Source organism: Ranitomeya imitator, chromosome 4, assembly GCF_032444005.1.
Source record: "Ranitomeya imitator isolate aRanImi1 chromosome 4, aRanImi1.pri, whole genome shotgun sequence".
NCBI classification, from domain to species: domain Eukaryota; kingdom Metazoa; phylum Chordata; class Amphibia; order Anura; family Dendrobatidae; genus Ranitomeya; species Ranitomeya imitator.
The window spans coordinates 185,707,492-185,729,249 of NC_091285.1; the positions used below are offsets into that span (position 1 = coordinate 185,707,492).

The window sequence follows — 21,758 nt, forward strand, 5'->3', positions numbered from 1 at the left end:
GTCATAGAGCCCAGGAGGGACATTGCTCTCCTCGGAGTGGTGACTGGTGATACAGTCAGCTGTAATACGGCCTGTGTCATTTTTTGTACCTTCTCCTGAGGAAGATAGCATGTCTGCGTGATCGAGTCTAGGACTATCCCCAAGTACTCCTGTACCCGAGATGGCACCATTTTGGACTTGGATATGTTTAGTAGCCACCCTAGACTCGACAGAGAAGCAATGACCAGATTCAACTGTTGTTCGCAGTGTTGAAATGAGTTCCCTACCACGAGTAGGTCGTCTAGATAGGGAACTATTAAGATATTCTGTTCCCGTATGTGGGCCATTACCTCTGACATTTTCGTGAATACCCGAGGAGCGATAGCGATCCTGAAGGGGATAGCCCGGAATTGGAAGTGTTTTACTTCCCCCTGGATATTCACTGCCAGTCTGAGATATTTTTGGTAATCTCTGTGGATGGGCACATGGTAATATGCGTCTCGTAAATCTAGAACAGTCATGAAACACAAAGGAAAGAGTATTCTCACGCAAGATTTTATTGTCTCCATTTTGAAATGTTGTATCTCCAGGAAACCGTTTAGTTTTTTGAGATTTATGATCGTTCTGTACTATCCGTCCGTTTTTTTGCGGAGGAAGAGAGGAGAATAGAAACCCGTGCCTCTTTCCTGGTATGGAACTTCTTGCAATACATCTTTCTGGATTAGGCTCAGAATCTCCTTCTGGAGAGCTGACTGTTCGAGTGATTGTTTTTGAGGCGTTACCATGAAGGAGTTGCCGGGAGGAACACGAAATTTGAATTTGAGGCCTTCTCGTATAATACCTAGAATCCAAGGACTGTTTGAAATTCTTTCCCAGGCTGGAAGAAACTCGGCTAGTCTCCCTCCGACCCGGGGAGTACCTTCATTGGGATTTTTTATTATCTGGAGGGGGGGTTTGTTGAACAAGAAGCCCCTGTTTTTGTTTCTTCTGTCTTCCCATCCGTCTTTATTTCCTTTTGGAGGTCTTCTGCGCATGAACTTTCTGTTCCGAAAGGAGCGCTTATATGACTGGTTGGGGAACCCGGGAAAAGATTTGTTTTTATCTCCTGCTTTGTCGAGGATGTCGTCCAACGTTGACCCAAACAGGAATTCACCTTCGCAAGGTATTGAGCAAAGCTTGGTCTTTGTCTGCAGGTCCCCCGGCCAGCACTTTAGCCACAGGGCGCGTCTTGCGGCGTTTGAGAAAGAAGCCGACCTGGCTGATAATCTTGCTGAGTCCACCGAAGCGTCCGCCAGAAAAGCTGCTGCCCCTTTCATCATGGACACTGACTTTTGTATTGTCTCTCTTGGGACTTTCTCTTTTAGTTGAGAATCCAAATGCTCAAGCCATACCATTAGAGCACGGGCCGTGCAGGTGGCTGCGATGGCTGGCTTTAGACCCCCTCCTGCCGCTTCCCAGGAGTTTTTTAAGAAGGTGTCTGCCTTTTTGTCCATTGGATCCTTTAGAGTGCCCATGTCCTCGAAGTGCAGAGCGAACATTTTAGAGGCCTTTGCTATGGCCACATGCAGTTTGGGTGCCTTGCTCCAGGATGAGCAGGCTGGGTCATCGAACGGGTACTTTCTCTTGGGGGTTAAGAGAACTTTTTTATCCGGTTTCTTCCATTCTTTTTTGATCAAAGAATGAATTTTCTCATTTATTGGAAATACTCTTCTTTTCTTTTGTTCTAGTCCGCTGAACATTATGTCCTGTGCTGTTCTTTTAGGGCGTTCGTCTACCAGACCCATAGTTGTTCTGATGGCCTTTACCAATGCGTCTGTCTCCTCGATGGGGAAGCAACTGCGTCCTCCCTCTGATGATAGTGAGGAGGTCTCGGATGTCGATGAATCATTAGAGTCAGATGTCTCGTTTTCTGATTCGTCTATACTGGACTCGGGAGACTTATGACCTGATCTATGTTTTTTCCTCAGAATTTTAATGCCTTTGAGGGCACTTTCCACTTGATTTTTTATTAGAGTTTTCAGGTCTGACGCGAACGCCGGAGATTCCTCCTGGATGGTTTTTTCTATGCAGGACCCGCACAGCTTTTTTTCCCATGAGGAAGGTAGCTCTTCCAAACATATCGCACACACTTTGTGCTTTGATTTGCCTGTACATTTCCTTCCCTAGGAGAAAAAAGTAATCTCGTATTACATTATTACTTTCACGTAGATCACTCACCCCTTACGACTAAGAGATACCGTCTCTGGCCTCGGGACTGTATCCACTGGATTCGTCGCTGGCCGTGTATTTCCCCCAGAGACTCGGCTGCGTTGTGACCCTGAGCGTCCGCTGCTGCTGCGTTGCTGGGATGAAGCGTTCCCCTTGCGCTGATGTTGTGAGCACGGACGCAGTACTTGCTCAGGTGATGATTGTGCACATTCCTGTGCCTCTTGTGGTTCTTTACCGCTCATAGTGGCTCCGCACTGCGTTTGCCAAAAAGAGAGGGTTTTCCACGTTTCCTCTACAGAGAACGCTGTTTTTTAAACTTGCCGCCGGTAGAAGCGGTCATCTGCGCATGCGCGCGCGTCACTTCCGGTTCGCGGCACAGGCGTCCTATAGGGAAGATATTATTGGTATTGGTATAGGGAAGGTATTATTACGCCTGTGCGCGCGTTCTAACGTTCCGCCCGAGCCCGTACTTCCGGTTTGGGCGGCGGTTCAGCGGTGACCTGCGGCACTTATGCGTGCTCTAGCGCTCCTGATGATGGTAGCGTAGCCGCCGCTACCCCCATGCACCGATTAGCGGTGCAGAGGCTGTAATGGTGACCGCCGTCACCTGCCTCTTTCCTCCCCCTTTTTTTTTTTTTTTTTCCCCTGGGGAAGGCAGGCTCGAACCTCTTCACTGCCTTCCCCTGCAACACTCACCCGTAGGGCCCGCCGACCCCGTGGTGGTGCCTCAGGGTCGGAAGAAAAGGGGGGAGAAAACCTGCTGGACACAGCCGTGACAGGGCGCCCCCTGTCAGGAACCGACCGGCCAGCACCCTGGAATCTTACGAAGAATCCTTCAGGTACGTCGCTGTAGGTTCCCCGTCAGGGACAGGAAACCAACTGATGTGGGAGAGAGGTACGCCTTTTTCATCTGTAGGTTTCCTGTCCCTGGGGGCGGACCCCTCTCTCCGTGGTGCCATCATGGGGATAGAGAAAACAAGTTAAAGGGAACCTGTCACCCCGTTTTTTCAGTAGGAGATAAAAATACCGTTAAATAGGGCCTGAGCAGTGCTTTACAATAGGGTATTTTTTGTCCCCTGATTCCCTACCTATGCTGCCGAAATACCTTACAAAAGTGTCCTTTTTCGCCTGTCAATCAGGCTGGTCAGGTCAGATGGGCGTGGTCACAGCGCTGTTTCTCCCCCACATCTTGCTTAAGTTCCCGTTGGTGGCCTAGTGCTTCTCGCATGTGCAAGTGCCAAATGCACTGCGCAGCTGTAGAAAAAGAGCGCGCTCGCCGCTATTCAGCGGTTTCTCGGTGGGCGCGGCCATCTTCCTGAGGCCGCGCGTGCGCAGATGGAGTCTCCTGCTTCCCGGGGCTTCAGGAAAATGGCCGCGGGATGCCGCGCGTGCGCAGATGGACATTGCGGCGGCCATTTTCCTGAAGCCGAGATTCGAACGTCTGAAACATCTGGCCATCAGGCACAAATACAACTCTATGAGAAAAAAACGGATCAGTCACTAAAAAAAACGGATCAGTTTTTTTTTTCTTCAAAACTTGCCGGATTGTGCCTGAAACAATAAACCTGATGTGTGAAAGTAGCCTAACACTGGACTACCAGCTCTCATGTCCGACTCCTTATATCCCCACCAATCGACCCTTAAGTCTTTGGCTGACCTAACTCTTAGTCTTCTCCCTGCTTGAGATTCTTCACAGGCACCGAATCATTGATCGGAGTAATCTCAGATGAGGCGGCGAAAGTGCAGTAGGCTCCCGATGAAGTCATGGGAACCAGTCTAAAGATCTATATATGTGCTGCTCCCTCTATTAAAACTACACTGGGTGATGATTAAGCATCTGAGCAGAATCACCACCTGGATTAAACTCATCACTTCATTATGTCTGCTCCCCTAATGTCATGAGCCTAGTGCACATTCGCCGCTCCATCCGAGTCTGGTATGAGAGCTGGAAATGCAATGTCTGCCCACTAAATTTGCAATTAAAACTTCAGGGATTGAAGGCTATAAAATATTTAAACTAAATACTGCAAAAAGGTATGCATTTAATAAGCAATAAAAGGCCTTTACAAACATCCTTTAGTTAGGGACCTAATTTCCTAATGATAGGTTCCCTTTTAAAAAGCTTCTACGCATTGTTCTGGGGAGGAAGCAGGAATATTTCACGTTATGGTCTTACCCTCAATTATATACATTTTGGATTGTGGTTCTTGATCCTATAGAACTGACATATGAATGTATAGTGCCTATAGACCCCCTGATTTGTATTCTGGGATATGCTGATGAGTTGCGAGTGGATGAGGTAGGGAAAATTGCTATTGCACGTCTGCTGTTCGCCCTTAGGAAATTAATTGCATCTCAGAGAGACCTCCATCCCGCAAGGCATACATCAAACATGTTTGAACTTTTAATCTTAGGTAACTCATTTAACTCCAGTATCTTACCTTCTAGCAGCTGTAATTATGAGGTAGCCAAGATCAACTTCCAAAGCGTTCTTACATGCTCCTAAGACTATTGTGTGCAAATTCCGGAAGCCACCTGAAATACAATTACCATTGCTTAGAACAGATCTCGAAATTTGTTTAGAACCTGCCATTTTTAATTAATTTGCTTGGGGAAAAAAAGACAAAAAAAAAAGGAGATGACCTATATCAGGCTGTATCCTAATGCAACACATAATGATGAAGAACATATCTGGGAGAAAGTTCACAGTGCCTTAACACAAGGTAATGAATAATATGCATGCCACCATCTATAGTAGTAATTTTAGGGCTTGGCCAAAAACTGGCAAAATATATGTAGGAAATACCTATAAGGAACACAACATAATTAGACATTTGTAGGTCATCTATAGATAATACAATCCTTGACATTACTACTTTATATCAATAAATATGTCAATATACAGATCTAACAAATATAGAACTGTCTAAAAGTATAGAATTCGTAAAAAACACATAACAGGAAGCAGCGTTATTCCCAAAATAGTAAGCTATTTTACCTAACGTTGGATAGGTGACATTTATTAAGGGTCCAAATGCTGGCACCTCCAGAACCAAGCTTTGCAGAAGATCAACCTCGCTCCATTCATTTTCTAGGAGCCAGAAACAGCCAGAGGTTCATTATCTATGGGACTTTTGGAACCCTGTCCTTGAAATCACTGGGTATAGAATTAACTATTTTGGGAAAAACACTTAAATGCTTGACACTGGCTACAGTTGACAAACAGAATATAAATATAATTTTGCACATAATCATCTCCGATAAATCAAGTTTACCCAGTTATTCTGAGCATTACCTATGGTATGTACCGAGTATCACTTACCAGACCGCCAGCTGTCCTCCACGACATGTTGTATAAGGCCACCTAGAAAAGGAACTCGAACAAGCTCTAAATGCTCCAAGTTGCGAGCAGAAGCCAAACCAGTGACCAATGGCACATATTTTAAGGAATTTGTAGGTCCTTAAACAGAACGACAAAATGACAAAATTAAGGATACCAAAAGATGTATCTGTATATAAAGAAAAATAAATAAAAGTCACTACAGGCTTGTGTACTCAGACTGACTCAAAAAGGAAACCCTCTTTAGGCCGTGGTCACACTTGCGTGCGTTACGCAACTCGCGTGAGTCTCTCGCATCAATACCCGGCACTGCCGCCGGCGGTTCGGATCGAAGCGTTCAGCTACATAGAAATACATGCAGTTGCACACTCCGGACCCGAGTGCCGGGTATTGATGCGAGAGACTCACGCGAGTTTCTTGCATTACACACCCAAGTGTGACCCCGGCCTTAATTTAAAGCTAGCGATCAGTTACAATGACAGGGCGATGTAGCAGAGTGTTATAAGTCTAGGGCATAGCAGAGGGTTTTTTTTCTTTGTACTTGTGCCCATGTCTTTAGATTTCAGATTTTACTTTCTTAGACTAGACTGAAAAAATTTACAGTATTTTATGGATTATGTGACAAACTTTTAGAAAGAAAAAGCCTTGCTAAAGAAGTGCCTGCGTTTTATAGTCTACAGTCACAATCCACTGTGTTGTGCCTGTAGCTCACCATTACTTTTTCATTGATCTGAGCACTCATGAAGCATACCTCCTAATCATTCCGAGCCAGACACTGACCTGTCTGCTCTGTGCAGGGCAAGAGAGAAAGGACTAAATCGGGAACCCGGATTGCTCCCGATAATCAGCTGTTCGGCGCCACAGCTGCATGTGTGAGCTGTGTGACATTCAAGACATGCATGTGTGTTGTGACTGTCACACCGCAGTGACACATGCGGCACCGAACAGCTGATTATCGAGAGTGCTCCAGGTATCCGGGTTCCCGATTCAGTAAGAACTATAGCTTGTGGAATAAGGAGGGAGCAAACTATGTTTTCTCATCTCTACTCATATATACATATACTTAGCCTTGTAGTCTCTTGATTATCCTCCTACCATGCCTGTGAAGCTCAGGTATCAGTGCAGCGCAAACTGCAAAGTCAGCAGCGTAGACAAAGAGGCAGCATTATTCATTGGGAGCTATGGCAAGGCAAACTGGCAGGTAATAGTTTTGTATGTAGAGTTCTTCTGCTATATGCTTTAAAATGTAGATAGGTTTGGATTTAAAACCCTTAGTGACTAGGCCAAAATTTTCCAATTCTGACAGGTGTCACTTCGCCTCCCGAAGAAGCATTGCGAAACGCGCGTCGGGGCAGAGGGATGCCGAGGAATTTTCACGTGGCCGTTTGTGAGGTACATGACAAATCATTTCTTATCCACCTAATGAATCTTAATTTCTCATAGTCTCCTGTACACTAGGTTATCATGGGGATAAGCTGAGACTTACCCACATACTTATGAATAGTGACACCTGTGTTCAGGAAATGTGCATATATTATGCAGGGATAAAACATATTTATATATCTATCATTTATTCTGGCATTTCATTGGTGGTAATTTCCTAACTTATTCACATATGCTCAGCCTCCGTTTTAGAAAAATCCTATGGAAGTGTAGTCCCTCTTTTTCTGGATTATGTACCCTTCTTGTTATGTATAACTTATATATTTTTATCTGGTTTATATTAATAAAAAATTGATTTTATATAAGTACCGCTGTGGAGAGCATCACACGTCTCGTCACCCTGGTAGTGAGATACAATGTCATTTAGTGGTGCAGTACCCTCTAGGTAGATGGGTGTTAGCAATTGTTTGTGAATATATAGGTGTCACTTTATGTAGTAACAACTCTGGGATTCCTCTACCAATCCTAGATATTTTGAGAATGTTCTTTCGTGACACATTGTACTCTATGTTAGTGGTATATTAGGTCGACATGTTTTGCATTTCTTTATGAAAATTTCAAAAATGTTGTTAGATTTCTGATAAATTGGCAGTTTTCAAGCTTTGAATGTTTATACTCTTAAATCAGGTAGTCATACCAGGCGATGAAAGTTAGCTAACAACATTTCCTATATGTATAATGTCTTAAACATCATTTTTCAAGTGTCCTATGACTTTTGCTAGGATGTTAGAAGGTTTAAAAGTTTAGCAGAAAATTCCTTCCTATTCAGTTTTCGAAGTGATTCAAGGGCCTATATGTTGGACACCCCCCAAAATGAATACCGTTTTCAAATAACTAAACATACAGTGTTTAAAAGTGCTGTTAGGTAATGTGTTAACCCTCTGGGTGCTTCACAGGAATAAATGCAAGGTGGAATGGATGAAATTAAAAATTATATTTTCCACTAAAATAGTTTCCATATCAGTTAAAAAAAAAATACATTATTTCAGGCTACCGTACAGGAAAATTCTGAGGTTACTACTTAGCCTTGGATTGACAGCGCATAACCATTGGGAGCACACAATCACGATCTTGGGGCGCCAGTTTGAGTGAGAGCGCCCCCTCTTTGACCAATTAACCATCTAGATGCCAATGCTGCTATTGACAGTTTGCATTTGGGGGGGGGGGGGGGGGGAAATGGACATAATCTGTGCCAACACGGAGTGTGGCTGATGCTGAATGGTGTCCTCTATAGCAGAGGTCCCCAACTCCAGTCCTCAAGGCCCACCAACAGGTCATGTTTTCAGGATTTCCTTTGCATTGCACAGGTGATGCAATTATTACCTGGGCAAGACTAAGGAAATCCTGAAAACATGACATGTTGGTGGGCCTTGAGGACTGGAGTTGGGGACCCCTGCTCTATAGTATGCAGCAGACACTCGCTGCATTTTCATCCATCATCTTTTTTCAAGGTAGCAAAAAAATAAAAAAGGCACATAGGCTGTTATTAAGGGTTCAACGATACACGGAGCTCTACTGCATCAGTCTAGTTAAACCTGATCCAGCTTTTGCTATGCATTATTTCTGAACCTACAATAAACACAATCAATATGCAGCAGGTACGTTTGGGCAGATACAAAAACCCCGGAGTTTGTTTAGAACTACCTGGAAGTATTAATTATTATGAAAGAGTTTTCCCGTTTTCTTTTGTCTAAACCATGGGCGTTTTAAAGTCCGATGCGTTGTATAGTCCAAAAGATAAGTTAAATGCTAAAACGACTTAAACACCAACGGACAAAGTGTAGGGCATCACCGTCAGAAAAATTTAAAGACCAAAGATTGTGATTCAAGATGAATATAAAAGATCCCATTCATCAAAACTGGTGTTTTTAGAAGCCAGTCTTGATGAAGAGTCCCAAATTCAAAGATATTCATGGTTTTACCAAGGAGACGCTGCTCGCAGTTTCCTCTGATGGCATGCCTTTGGCTGCCCTACATGTGGAGCAATTCAGAGCAAAGTAGAACAAGAAAGACTTTTGGTCTTTTTTTAATAAATGTCCTCCAATTAGGGAGCGCAATCCGGTCATAACTTACACCACTATTGAGTCCTTACCAGCACAATTTCGCATCACAAAGGTTCGGAGGCTAATGCACAAGAAGTCTTTAAAAGGCTGAGGTTTGGTTAGACGCACCCACTTTAAGTACAGATGACGCAGCATAGGAATGCACGGGATTTCAGGAACATTCACACCTGTATAGAGTGTAAATTGTGGCAACACCTTAGTAAATTTAAGACCGTGTCAGTGGATAAGCATTTTTGTGTACATCAGATACCTACCCACTAAATGTAACGTCTGGATTTTTGCAGCAATGGGTATTTTAAGTTTATTTTCTGGGGGAATGGGAAAAGCTCCATTTCGATTCCGAAACTTGCCTAGAATGTGAACTTGTGGCATATAGGTCCATATAGCTTCTACAAGTTCCAGATGTGAGGTCTCTACACCCTGGTGATAGGACGGCAATAAAGAGAAATTGTTAGGCTATAGTATGCATTGGTACATAAGACTACTCCGAAGAGTTAACCTGCAAAACTTTGAGCATCCATCTGAATATTAATACACATCTAAGGTGTATCGACAGATGACGTCGTCTCTTACTGGGTTTTTGTACATGATTAAGAGTCGCTCACCAGAAGATTTGGGCATGATTGCAAAGCTTCTAGCACACCGGGAATGCTGAAGGCCTCGTGGCCCCGAACTCTGCGCCTCTCCAAATATCTCGGGTGAAGGCCATAAAGCTGCTCAATATCTGGCATCTTCTTAAGGAGTTTCAGAAAACTGGAATCCGTGAAACCTACAGGAACGGAAAACAAGCAACGTCAATCAGCGACACTACCATCTGTGTGGAAACACAAGAGAAGCCTTATAATGAAATATGCTATGGAAATAAAGAGTCCAGCAATCTCGCAGGACAGTAGAATGGCAATGCTAATGTACAGAACAAAGTAACAAATAAAGAGGCCGCCCAGCCCCTTCAAAAGAGCCGACTGGTGATCAGTCGATCTGATATTGATTACCTATGGATGGGATACTAATTTTAAAACTGAAAACCCTTTCATGAGTTAAATACATAGTAACATAGTAACATAGTTAGTAAGGCCGAAAAAAGACATTTGTCCATCCAGTTCAGCCTATATTCCATCATAATAAATACCCAGATCTACGTCCTTCTACAGAACCTAATTGTATGATACAATATTGTTCTGCTCCAGGAAGACATCCAGGCCTCTCTTGAACCCCTCGACTGAGTTCGCCATCACCACCTCCTCAGGCAAGCAATTCCAGATTCTCACTGCCCTAACAGTAAAGAATCCTCTTCTATGTTGGTGGAAAAACCTTCTCTCCTCCAGACGCAAAGAATGCCCCCTTGTGCCCGTCACCTTCCTTGGTATAAACAGATCCTCAGCGAGATATTTGTATTGTCCCCTTATATACTTATACATGGTTATTAGATCGCCCCTCAGTCGTCTTTTTTCTAGACTAAATAATCCTAATTTCGCTAATCTATCTGGGTATTGTAGTTCTCCCATCCCCTTTATTAATTTTGTTGCCCTCCTTTGTACTCTCTCTAGTTCCATTATATCCTTCCTGAGCACCGGTGCCCAAAACTGGACACAGTACTCCATGTGCGGTCTAACTAGGGATTTGTACAGAGGCAGTATAATGCTCTCATCATGTGTATCCAGACCTCTTTTAATGCACCCCATGATCCTGTTTGCCTTGGCAGCTGCTGCCTGGCACTGGTTGCTCCAGGTAAGTTTATCATTAACTAGGATCCCCAAGTCCTTCTCCCTGTCAGATTTACCCAGTGGTTTCCCGTTCAGTGTGTAATGGTGACATTGATTCCTTCTTCCCATGTGTATAACCTTAGATTTATCATTGTTAAACCTCATCTGCCACCTTTCAGCCCAAGTTTCCAACTTATCCAGATCCATCTGTAGCAGAATACTATCTTCTCTTGTATTAACTGCTTTACATAGTTTTGTATCATCTGCAAATATCGATATTTTACTGTGTAAACCTTCTACCAGATCATTAATGAATATGTTGAAGAGAACAGGTCCCAATACCGACCCCTGCGGTACCCCACTGGCCACAGCGACCCAGTTAGAGACTATACCATTTATAACCACCCTCTGCTTTCTATCACTAAGCCAGTTACTAACCCATTTACACACATTTTCCCCCTGACCAAGCATTCTCATTTTGTGTACCAACCTCTTGTGCGGCACGGTATCAAACGCTTTGGAAAAATCGAGATATACCACGTCCAATGACTCACCGTGGTCCAGTCTATAGCTTACCTCTTCATAAAAACTGATTAGATTGGTTTGACAGGAGCGATTTCTCATAAACCCATGCTGATATGGAGTTAAACAGTTATTCTCATTGAGATAATCCAGAATAACATCCCTCAGAAACCCTTCAAATATTTTACCAACAATAGAGGTTAGACTTACTGGCCTATAATTTCCAGGTTCACTTTTAGAGCCCTTTTTGAATATTGGCACCACATTTGCTATGCGCCAGTCCTGCGGAACAGACCCTGTCGCTATAGAGTCCCTAAAAATAAGAAATAATGGTTTATCTATTACATTACTTAGTTCTCTTAGTACTCGTGGGTGTATGCCATCCGGACCCGGAGATTTATCTATTTTAATCTTATTTAGCCGGTTTCGCACCTCTTCTTGGGTTAGATTGGTGACCCTTAATATAGGGTTTTCATTGTTTCTTGGGATTTCACCTAGCATTTCATTTTCCACCGTGAATACCGTGGAGAAGAAGGTGTTTAATATGTTAGCTTTTTCCTCGTCATCTACAACCATTCTTTCCTCACTATTTTTTAAGGGGCCTACATTTTCAGTTTTTATTCTTTTACTATTGATATAGTTGAAGAACAGTTTGGGATTAGTTTTACTCTCCTTAGCAATGTGCTTCTCTGTTTCCTTTTTGGCAGCTTTAATTAGTTTTTTAGATAAAGTATTTTTCTCCCTATAGTTTTTTAGAGCTTCAATGGTGCCATCCTGCTTTAGTAGTGCAAATGCTTTCTTTTTACTGTTAATTGCCTGTCTTACTTCTTTGTTTAGCCACATTGGGTTTTTCCTATTTCTAGTCCTTTTATTCCCACAAGGTATAAACCGCTTACACTGCCTATTTAGGATGTTCTTAAACATTTCCCATTTATTATCTGTATTCTCATTTCTGAGGATATTGTCCCAGTCTACCAGATTAAGGGCATCTCTAAGCTGTTCAAACTTTGCCTTCCTAAAGTTCAATGTTTTTGTGACTCCCTGACAAGTCCCCCTAGTGAAAGACAGGTGAAACTGCACAATATTGTGGTCGCTATTTCCTAAATGCCCGACCACCTGCAGATTTGTTATTCTGTCAGGTCTATTAGATAGTATTAGGTCTAAAAGTGCTGCTCCTCTGGTTGGATTCTGCACCAATTGTGAAAGATAATTTTTCTTGGTTATTAGCAGAAACCTGTTGCCTTTACACTTTATTATTAATAACTTGCACATATTTCAAAGTCTTTTATGTTTTTTTTTAATACACTTAAAGGGGGATGTCTGACTTCTGATTGGTAGGTGCCCAGATGAGGTCCAATCAGATTGGTAGAGTGGGGAATTTTTCCCCATTGCAAAATATCATGTCAGGTCAGACGCCCAAATGCATCTTCATTCATTCATTCACAAAGTGGTCGAGCATATGCTCTGCCTCACCATTCTAACAGGGATAAAGGTTCTCTGTTCTGAGAATCGGTGCAAGTCCCAGTGGTTAAAATCCCATCAAACAACAAGTTATCACCTATCCTGTTCTAACCAGACAACCCATGTAACGTGTACACGTTCAGTATTTGGGGGAGTGTTTTAGCACAGTATTTGTAAGCCAAAACCAGAAGTGGTGACCTGTTTCTATGATACTATTCCTCTGATTGTTCCACTATTGGTTTTGGCTTACAAATACTGCTGTACAAAACTGACCAAATACTGAACATGTGGCTTAAGAGATCCATAGGAGTGCTCGTTCCTGATTATAGGCCCCAGTAATTTAAGTCAAATGAAGAGAATGCTGGAAATCAAAAATTGTTTTCGGCAGCACATCACTTGTATAAAACAGAAGATGTGCTATCAATAACGTGATGTTTTATGGGGGCAGAATGATTATATCAGCGATCATTCGGTCCCAATTATTGCTCATTGAGCATCAAATGATGTATATATCGTCAATTGGCGCTCATCTTTTCAGTCCGAAATCGGCTACCCTATATACGTAGTATTAGTCAAATACTATTTGGCTACAATAACAGAAACAATAATAAACACAACCGTTGCTCACCGGTTGGCATATACTCCCACCAGCGTCCAGCGCAAAGGTCAACCATTTTGACAACACGAAGATACAGAGTCACCGCTTCCTTCAGCTTTCTGGACAAGCACTCCATGCACATAATGTCTTGCAGTGGCAGATATCTACCAAGAAAGCACAGAAATTGTGTTATGAAGATTACTTATAAATTTAAAAAAATGCAAGTGTGACAAATACAACGCTGTGTGGTTAGGAAAAATTCTCTTATTAGGATGCATGCAACTATTCACAAACTATTACATTGAAACGGAATAAAGCAGCAACTGAGTGGGGTTTCATTTTTAGAGAATTTACTATACAGTACAAATGACACAATAACTTAATTCTTATAGGAAATATGCAGATGCAAGTAAAGAAGCTGCGGAGACACCATCACGTGTTTCTCGACGCAAGCAGTGAATAGCCAGGCCTTTCCCCGGGAAGGAACAACCACGGGAAGGGCAGCATCCTATGAAGGAAAGCCACCTATGCCAAGCATGGTATCCATCCACAGACAGCTGTTTCGGGGTTTTTGCCCCTCATCAGTGTGGAGTAGGAATCTGGCTATTAGGAGCAGTGCCTAGTAAAAAGGCTATAAAGGCACAGATGATTGGCCTCGGGGAGACCAAAACATCCAACACTGCGGAGACACCATCACGTGTTTCTCAACGCAGTGATTCCAGAACACTGCCCCCATCCCTAATTCTTATAGTCATTCCAATTATAGTGATTCCAAAACTATCTTTTTTTGCAAAGTAAAACATTGTGCAAGAGGAAAAACAAACTTTTAAATTCTCTTTTTATATTTTTGCAAACATTTGGCTTTCTTTTTTTCCATATTTTTGAAGTTCCATTGAAAGACATGACTAAGCTATTATAGGAGTGGTCGCATAGTACGCTGCAATGCTTCTGTGTTATGCCTGTTGTCGTTTTATTAAAAGATTGTGCCTTAAAGGGGTGGTTCCATTTCAAATAATGTTGGGCCACAGCTGCAGCTTATTGAAACATAAGAAACTGCTCTGTATTCACCTACCTGAAGTCCACCCGCGAGTCTCTGCTCTATGAGTCTGGCATTGACCAAAATCATCATCATCAGAGCTGCTGGGGTCAATGAATGGCTGCCGAGCTGTCAACATGATATCAGTGCCGCAGCCAACGACAGCCATCAGGAGCAGCGTCAGAACCTCATCGGCTGACCCGTGGAAGGCGAGTACAGAGCGGTTTGTTATGTTTTAAAGGGACTGTTCAAACCAAGTACAGGCGGCTTGGTGCACTCTTGGCGTGGCCAGACATTTGCGTGCACCTTCCCATCAGTTCTACCTCCACCTTTCTGTCTTTATAAGTCCAGAGCAAATATTTAAAGAAGAGGGTTGGGGTGGAAAGAGAGAAAACAAGTTGGTGCGAGTGCGCACTTAAGGTACCTTCACACTAAACGACGCTGCAGCGATCCAGACAACGATCCGAATCACTGCAGCGTCGCTGTTTGGTCGCCGGAGAGCTGTCACACAGACCGCTCTCCAGCGACCAACGATGCCGGTAACAAGGGCAGGGTCGCGCTTAGTAACCTGATGTTTACCATCCTAAAAGTAAAAAAAAACAAACACTACATACTTACCTTCCGCTGTCTGTCCTCGGCGTTCTGCTTCTCTGTACTGGCTGTGAGCACAGCGGCCGGAAAGCAGAGCGGTGACGTCACCGCTCTGTTTTCCGGCCGCTGTGCTCACAGTGAGTGCAGGGAAGCACAGCGCCAGGGACAGACAGCGGAAGGTAAGTATGAAGCGTTTGTTTTTTTTTTACTTTTAGGATGGTAACCAGGGTAAACATCGGGTTACTAAGCGCGGCCCTGCGCTTAGTAACCCGATGTTTACCCTGGTTACCAGCGAAAACATCGCTGAATCGGCATCACACACGCCGATTCAGCGATGTCAGCGGGAGATCCAGCGACCAAATAAAGTTCTGGCCTTCTAGCCCCGACCAATGACATCACAGCAGGATCCTGATCGCTGCTGCCTGTCAAACTGAACGATATCGCTAGCCAGGACGCTGCAACGTCACGGATCGCTAGCGATATCGTTTAGTGTGAAGGTACCTTTACATTTTTGGCCACATACACAGCACATGTAGTTGGTTTAATCAGCCAATCTGTGCTGATCGGCTTCCTTTAAACAAACTGCAGCCGAAGAAGTTTTTATTTTTTTGCACCTGTTTTTTTTTTCCGCTTCTTCGTATTTGACGATTAAATAGTAAAAATAAAAAAAAAAAATAAAAAAAAAGGTGTTTTTTTTTTTTAGTACAAGTGGAAATTACCCAAAAGATTTCACTGGAGGTAGGTACTTCATCCTTTAAGTTTCTTTTGACCGATCGTATGCAGGCAACAACACACTGAGTGAAGAAAAACATGTCCTCACGATAGTATGGACAAACAGTCTGATTTCCTCACTGCTTAGTGATGACGTACTGGAGTACAGCAGACCCGAGTGTGACTAACAGTTTTCAGCTCTCATTTCCAATAGTCAGTGTGGAAAGGGACAGCACTGCAGAAATTATGGCAAGTTACAAACACTTAGTATAATAAGCTTTATTGGCAGGATGAAATACACATGGACAAAGCAAGTGTAGCGCTTCAAACTCTGCCGCACTGCCCTCCTCCCACATGAACAGCTTTCATCGCCATGAGTCAATCACACCCAGGTCTGCTGTGCTCCAGCACATGTAATCACTCTGCAGTGAGGAGAGCAGACTGTCATTATATCTCACACACAGCCGGGTAGAAACTATAGTCTTCTATTTCAGCTGCTCATGACTGGCAGAGATGGGAGTAGAATACTAGAAAGGTTTCTAATGAGACTGCTGTAATAAAGCTGGCAGTTATCACACTGTGCTCCAGCAGGTCATCACACTGCAGTGATAAGAGCGCACTGTCAATGCTACTGTGAGAATGTTCTCTTCTTTCCTCAGTGTTTTGCTGGCTTCCTGCTTGCCCCCAGTGACATCTCTACTTGGACTTGAAAAAAAGAAAATCAATTGTTTAAATGACAAATACTTTGAATTGCTAATATCTCTTCAACGGAGAGAGGTGACATTGTAAAGAAAATAAAAAATGATATATACGGTATTTCCATCTCTGCATCACCTTTCGGTGTGTCCAGTTCTACATGAAAAATCTGGTGTAAGGCACCATTTAAGAGCTGCTCATATATTGTGCGGGTGCCGCTCTATTATGTACCTGGAATCAGAATTAAAGGGCTAAAGTAGTGGACAACCTAATACTTTCCAAGACAGTTAAGAAGGTTGTTACATACTGTGCCACCCATATAATCACAATTAGCGTTTGCTTCTGCAATTATCTGGGCGTTATCCTTTTTAAAAATACCCCTTTGGCAAAGTGACACACTTTTTATTATTATTATTTTGAATGATGGATAAGAGATTTTTTTAATCAGTTCATTGATTACCCAACAAAGCCTTTTCCTTATGTAGTATAACTGACCCTTTTCTATACAGTTATTTACTACAGGTTTGCCTAGCTCATGATGTGAATGTGTGAGTCAGATTGTTACATCATCATACACAAGACATTTATAAAGGAATCAGAAGGTTGGCATATGGACGTCACGGCCCTGGTTATGGCGGACACCTGAGGCAGATGGCGTGGCCACAACACCTGATGTTTCTGCACCTACATTGGCGACACTGTTTAGGAAGCAGTTCATTAAATGCAGTTTAAAATTCTACAAATGAAAAAAAAAAAGGAAAAATAACTGATGTACCATAATTGTTTCATTCTGTTTGCATTTTTACCAGAAAGAATGTCAAAAAAAGTGAACCAGCTCATCAGCAGGGCTGTGGAGTCGGAGCCCATTTTGGTGGAGTCGGAGGTTTGGCTTACGGACTCCACAGCCCTGCTCATCGGGAACCTAAAGCAACAGGACCGCATTTCCATTGTGATCACTTACATGCAATAATTGGGAATGGATGACCTTGCGATGCTCAGTTGCTGATTATCGATTGGTCTATGTGTGCTTTAACTAATAATGGCGTGGGTCCCTCAGAAAATTTGCACCTACGCAATTTACCGTTAGTCATATTCAACAGAAAGTGGTATTGAATACGAGATCTAGAAATCCACAGGGGAAGTAATAGAAAAAAAAAAAAAAGACACTCACTTAAAGATATGACAAAGCACTTCATGGGAGAGCTGATTCATGTAATCCTTAGGATCACCGGATTTGTCCATCTCTTCATTATCACCATTAGCTCTGCATCCTTTTACCGATTTCCGGCGGGGCCCCATCTTCAAAACTTAAATTTGTAAACACCTTTTTAGAAAAAAAAAATAATAATTTTTATAACACTGTACAATGAATACAAGGCTACTGTAAACTGCAAGATCTCCAGCTTAAAAAAAATAAAATCAAATGTAGTGTTTGATAGGAAGCATAGTGCAGCACGCGGTTATTCTTTCCGCTACACCGATGGGCACAGCAGTGGGACCTGGCAGAAAGCACTTGGGGGCAGCTCACGTCTGTCACAGGTCACATCTAGTGAATATCCTTTTAAAGTCACTCACAATGAGCGTGTCACAGATAGCGGTGCATGATCCTTCAGCCAAACAGAATTTACATGATACCTTCATGATACTTGGGGCTGCTTTGTAGGTAGGAATGTGCCCCTTATTTTCCTTCCAGTGCTTCTGTACACCAGTTTAGAGGCGAAAAGGGATGGCTTTATAAAAGGAAGTGAGGATTTATTAACTATCAGATCCTATTGACAAACCCTGTCTTTGTGCCTTAAAGGGTACCCAGACTTTGGATCACTAGGCCGACCATCCACTTGCTGGACAATGAAGTGGTCATAACAATCGCCAGATACACAGCAATGTCATACAGTTAGGTCCATATATATTTGGACAGAGACAACATTTTTCTAATTTTGGGTATAGACATTACCACAATGAATTTTAAACAAAACAATTCAGATGCAGTTGAAGTTCAGACTTTCAGCTTTCATTTGAGGGTATCCACATTAAAATTGGATGAAGGGTTTAGGAGTTTCAGCTCCTTAACATGTGCCACCCTGTTTTTAAAGGGACCAAAAGTAATTGGACAATTGACTCCAAGGCTATTTCATGGACAGGTGTGGGCAATCCCTTCATTATGTCATTCTCAATTAAGCAGATAAAAGGCCTGGAGTTGATTTGAGGTGTGTTGCTTGCATTTGGAAGATTTTGCTGTCAAGTAAACATGCGGTCAAAGGAGCTCTCCATGCAGGTGAAACAAGTCACCCTTAAGCTGCAAAAACAGAAAAAAACCCATCCGAGAAACTACTACAATATTAGGAGTGGCAAAATCTACAATTTGGTACATCCTGGGAAAGAAAGAAAGCTCTGGTGAACTTATCAATGCAAAAAGACCTGGGCGCCCACGGAAGACAACAGTGGTGGATGATCGCAGCATAATCTCCATGGTGAAGAGAAACCCCTTCACAACAGCCAACCAAGTGAACAACACTCTCCAGGAGGTAGGCGTATCAATATCCAAATCTACCATAAAGAGAAGACTGCATGAAAGTAAATACAGAGGGTTCACTGCACGGTGCAAGCCACTCATAAGCATCAAGAATAAAAAGGCTAGAATGGACTTTGCTAAAAAACATCTAAAAAAGCCAGCACAGTTCTGGAAGAACATTCTTTGGACAGATGAAACCAAGATCAACCTCGACCAGAATGATGGAAAGAGAAAAGTATGGCGAAGGCGTGGTACAGCTCATGATCCAAAGCATACCACATCATCTGTAAAACACGGCGGAGGCAGTGTGATGGCTTGGGCATGCATGGCTGCCAGTGGCACTGGGTCACTAGTGTTTATTGATTATGTGACACAGGACAGAAGCAGCCGAATGAATTCTGAGGTATTCAGAGCCAGACTGTGTGCTCAGATCCAGCCAAATGCAGCCAAACTGATTGGTCGTCATTTCATACTACAGATGGACAACGACCCAAAACATAAAGCCAAAGCAACCCAGGAGTTTATTAAAGCAAAGCAGTGGAATATTCTTGAATGGCCAAGACAGTCACCTGATCTCAACCCAATTGAGCATGCATTTCACTTGTTAAAGACTAAACTCCAGACAGAAAGGCCCACAAACAAACAGCAACTGAAAACCACTGCAGTGAAGGCCTGGCAGAGCATCAAAAAGGAGGAAACACAGCGTCTGGTGATGTCCATGAGTTCAAGACTTCAGGCAGTCATTGCCAACAAAGGGTTTTCAACCAAGTACTAAAAATGAACATTTTATTTAAAATTATTGAATCTGTCCAATTACTTTTGGTCCCTTTAAAAACAGGGTGGCACATGTTAAGGAGCTGAAACTCCTAAATCCTTCATTCAATTTTAATGTGGATACCCTCAAATGAAAGCTGAAAGTCTGAACTTCAACTGCATCTGAATTATTTTGTTTAAAATTCATTGTGGTAATATCTATAACCAAAATTAGAAAAATGTTGTCTCTGTCCAAATATATATGGACCTAACTGTATATGGCTCCAACTAATAACAATTGCATATAGCAGATACTCTGTTTTGCTTTGCTCTTAGCTATGGTTGACTAGAGACAACATCACAACCAGAAAATGACTGGATGACTGTAGTCTCCCGCAGATGTAATCAGCACTGACGTTTAAAGGGAACCTGTCACCTGAATTTGGCGGGACTGGTTTTGGGTCATATGGGCGGAGTTTTCTGGTGTTTGATTCACCCTTTCCTTACCCGCTGGCTGCATGCTGGCTGCAATATTGGATTGAAGTTCATTCTCTGTCCTCCATAGTACACGCCTGCACAAGGCAAGATTGCTTTGCGCAGGCGTGTACTATGGAGGACAGAGAATGAACTTCAATCCAATATTGCAGCCAGCATGCAGCCAGCGGGTAAGGAAAGGGTGAATCAAACACCAGAAAACTCCGCCCATATGACCCAAAACCAGTCCCGCCAAATTCAGGTGACAGAGTCCCTTTAAAGGGGTATTCCATCATAGACAGGTGATCATGGATTGGCCTATTGGAGGACAGTGTCCCCCCCGTCCTTCCCTGGTCACAAGACCAAAGCCCGGAGGAGTAGGAGGAACGAGCAGGTCACACACGAACGCATGTCATGTACTGTGAACAAAGTGGATCGGCCATTCCACTCATCTCTTCTGGGATGTGATCTTTACAACTAGGGGTCACAAGTGGGGTGTAAACTGTAGGGGTCCCAGCAGTGATCAGATGTAAGACCCCTCTAACAAGTGGATCCCCACAGGACCTGCCTAGTGATGAGACCTCCTCTGGGGGAAGTGTGTTAAGACAATCCTGTTGTAAAAGCTCGTCCCTCCATGAGTGATCCCCAGCACCGGCATCTGCAGGAGAGGATAGTGTCCAGGGCACAGCACTAGGAGCACTGCTGGGACTTGTAGTGACACAGAGCTGTCACCCTGTGTGTGAGGCGCTGAGCACACACTGAGGACGACTTGTCAGTCTGGAGGGGAAACTTTTAACTGTAAACAATAATGAGAAGGAAGACCTGACGTAAAGCAGTGACAAGTGTAGTGAAGCAGGGGGCTCCTGGAGCAGCGTGTTCCCCTGCATACAAGCAAATGGCAGCCGTCATCTCCACTGACTTTACCTCCCTGCCAAGTGCACGGTGCGAGCCGGCCCCCGGCCGTCCAGCTGCTGAGCGTCTCTGGGTACCGGAAGCAGGTACAGACAGTCCAGGCAAACACTTCCTGACTCAGCCCCGCCTACTGCTCCATGCACAGCCAATCAGCGTCCGCTATGTGCACAGCCAGTGGCAGTGCAGACGTTACTGTGTACAGGGGAAGCACGCGGGCCGAAGACAGCTTCCATTGGTAGACTGTAAGCACGTGATCACACGCCGTGACGTCACGTTGTTAATATCAGCTGGAGGAGCGCGCTGTTGTGCTGTATGTGAATGGCTCCTCCCGTGGCCGGTCACTGGTGGCAGGGGGGCTGTTGTGCTGTATGATGCTGCCCGTGGCCGGTCACTGGTGGCAGGGGGGCTGTTGTGCTGTATGATCCCGCCCGTGGCCGGTCACTAGTGGCAGGGGGGCTGTTGGCTATATAATCCCGCCCGTGGCCGGTCACTAGTGGCAGGCAGGCTGTTGTGCTGTATGATCCTGCCCGTGGCCGGTCACTAGTGGCAGGGGGGCTGTCGGCTGTATGATCCTGCCCGTGGCAGGGGGGCTGTTAGCTGTATGATCCCGCCCGTGGCCGGTCACTAGTGGCAGGGGGGCTGTTGGCTGTATAATAGCACCCGTGGCCGGTCACTAGTGGCAGGGGGGCTGTTGGCTATATAATCCTGCCCGTGGCCGGTCACTAGTTGCAGGGGGGCTGTTAGCTGTATGATCCT

At 43.8% G+C, this 21,758-nt stretch overlaps 1 protein-coding gene across 1 annotated transcript in view; it reads right to left on the reverse strand.

Moving 5' to 3' along the window:
• The window catches only part of FBXO38 (F-box protein 38), a 114,084-nt gene extending 92,953 nt beyond the window's left edge, over positions 1-21,131 (reverse strand). Inside the window, exons 1-8 of the mRNA XM_069764172.1 lie at positions 21,015-21,131; positions 17,523-17,675; positions 13,348-13,481; positions 9,639-9,802; positions 9,288-9,453; positions 9,063-9,200; positions 5,510-5,647; positions 4,629-4,722 (exon numbers count right to left, since the gene is read on the reverse strand). Coding sequence (XP_069620273.1) covers positions 4,629-4,722; positions 5,510-5,647; positions 9,063-9,200; positions 9,288-9,453; positions 9,639-9,802; positions 13,348-13,481; positions 17,523-17,650 — 962 coding nt within the window. The 5' untranslated portion in view covers positions 17,651-17,675; positions 21,015-21,131. The remainder of the gene's footprint in view (positions 1-4,628; positions 4,723-5,509; positions 5,648-9,062; positions 9,201-9,287; positions 9,454-9,638; positions 9,803-13,347; positions 13,482-17,522; positions 17,676-21,014) is intronic.
• Between the last annotated feature and the right edge of the window lie 627 nt (positions 21,132-21,758).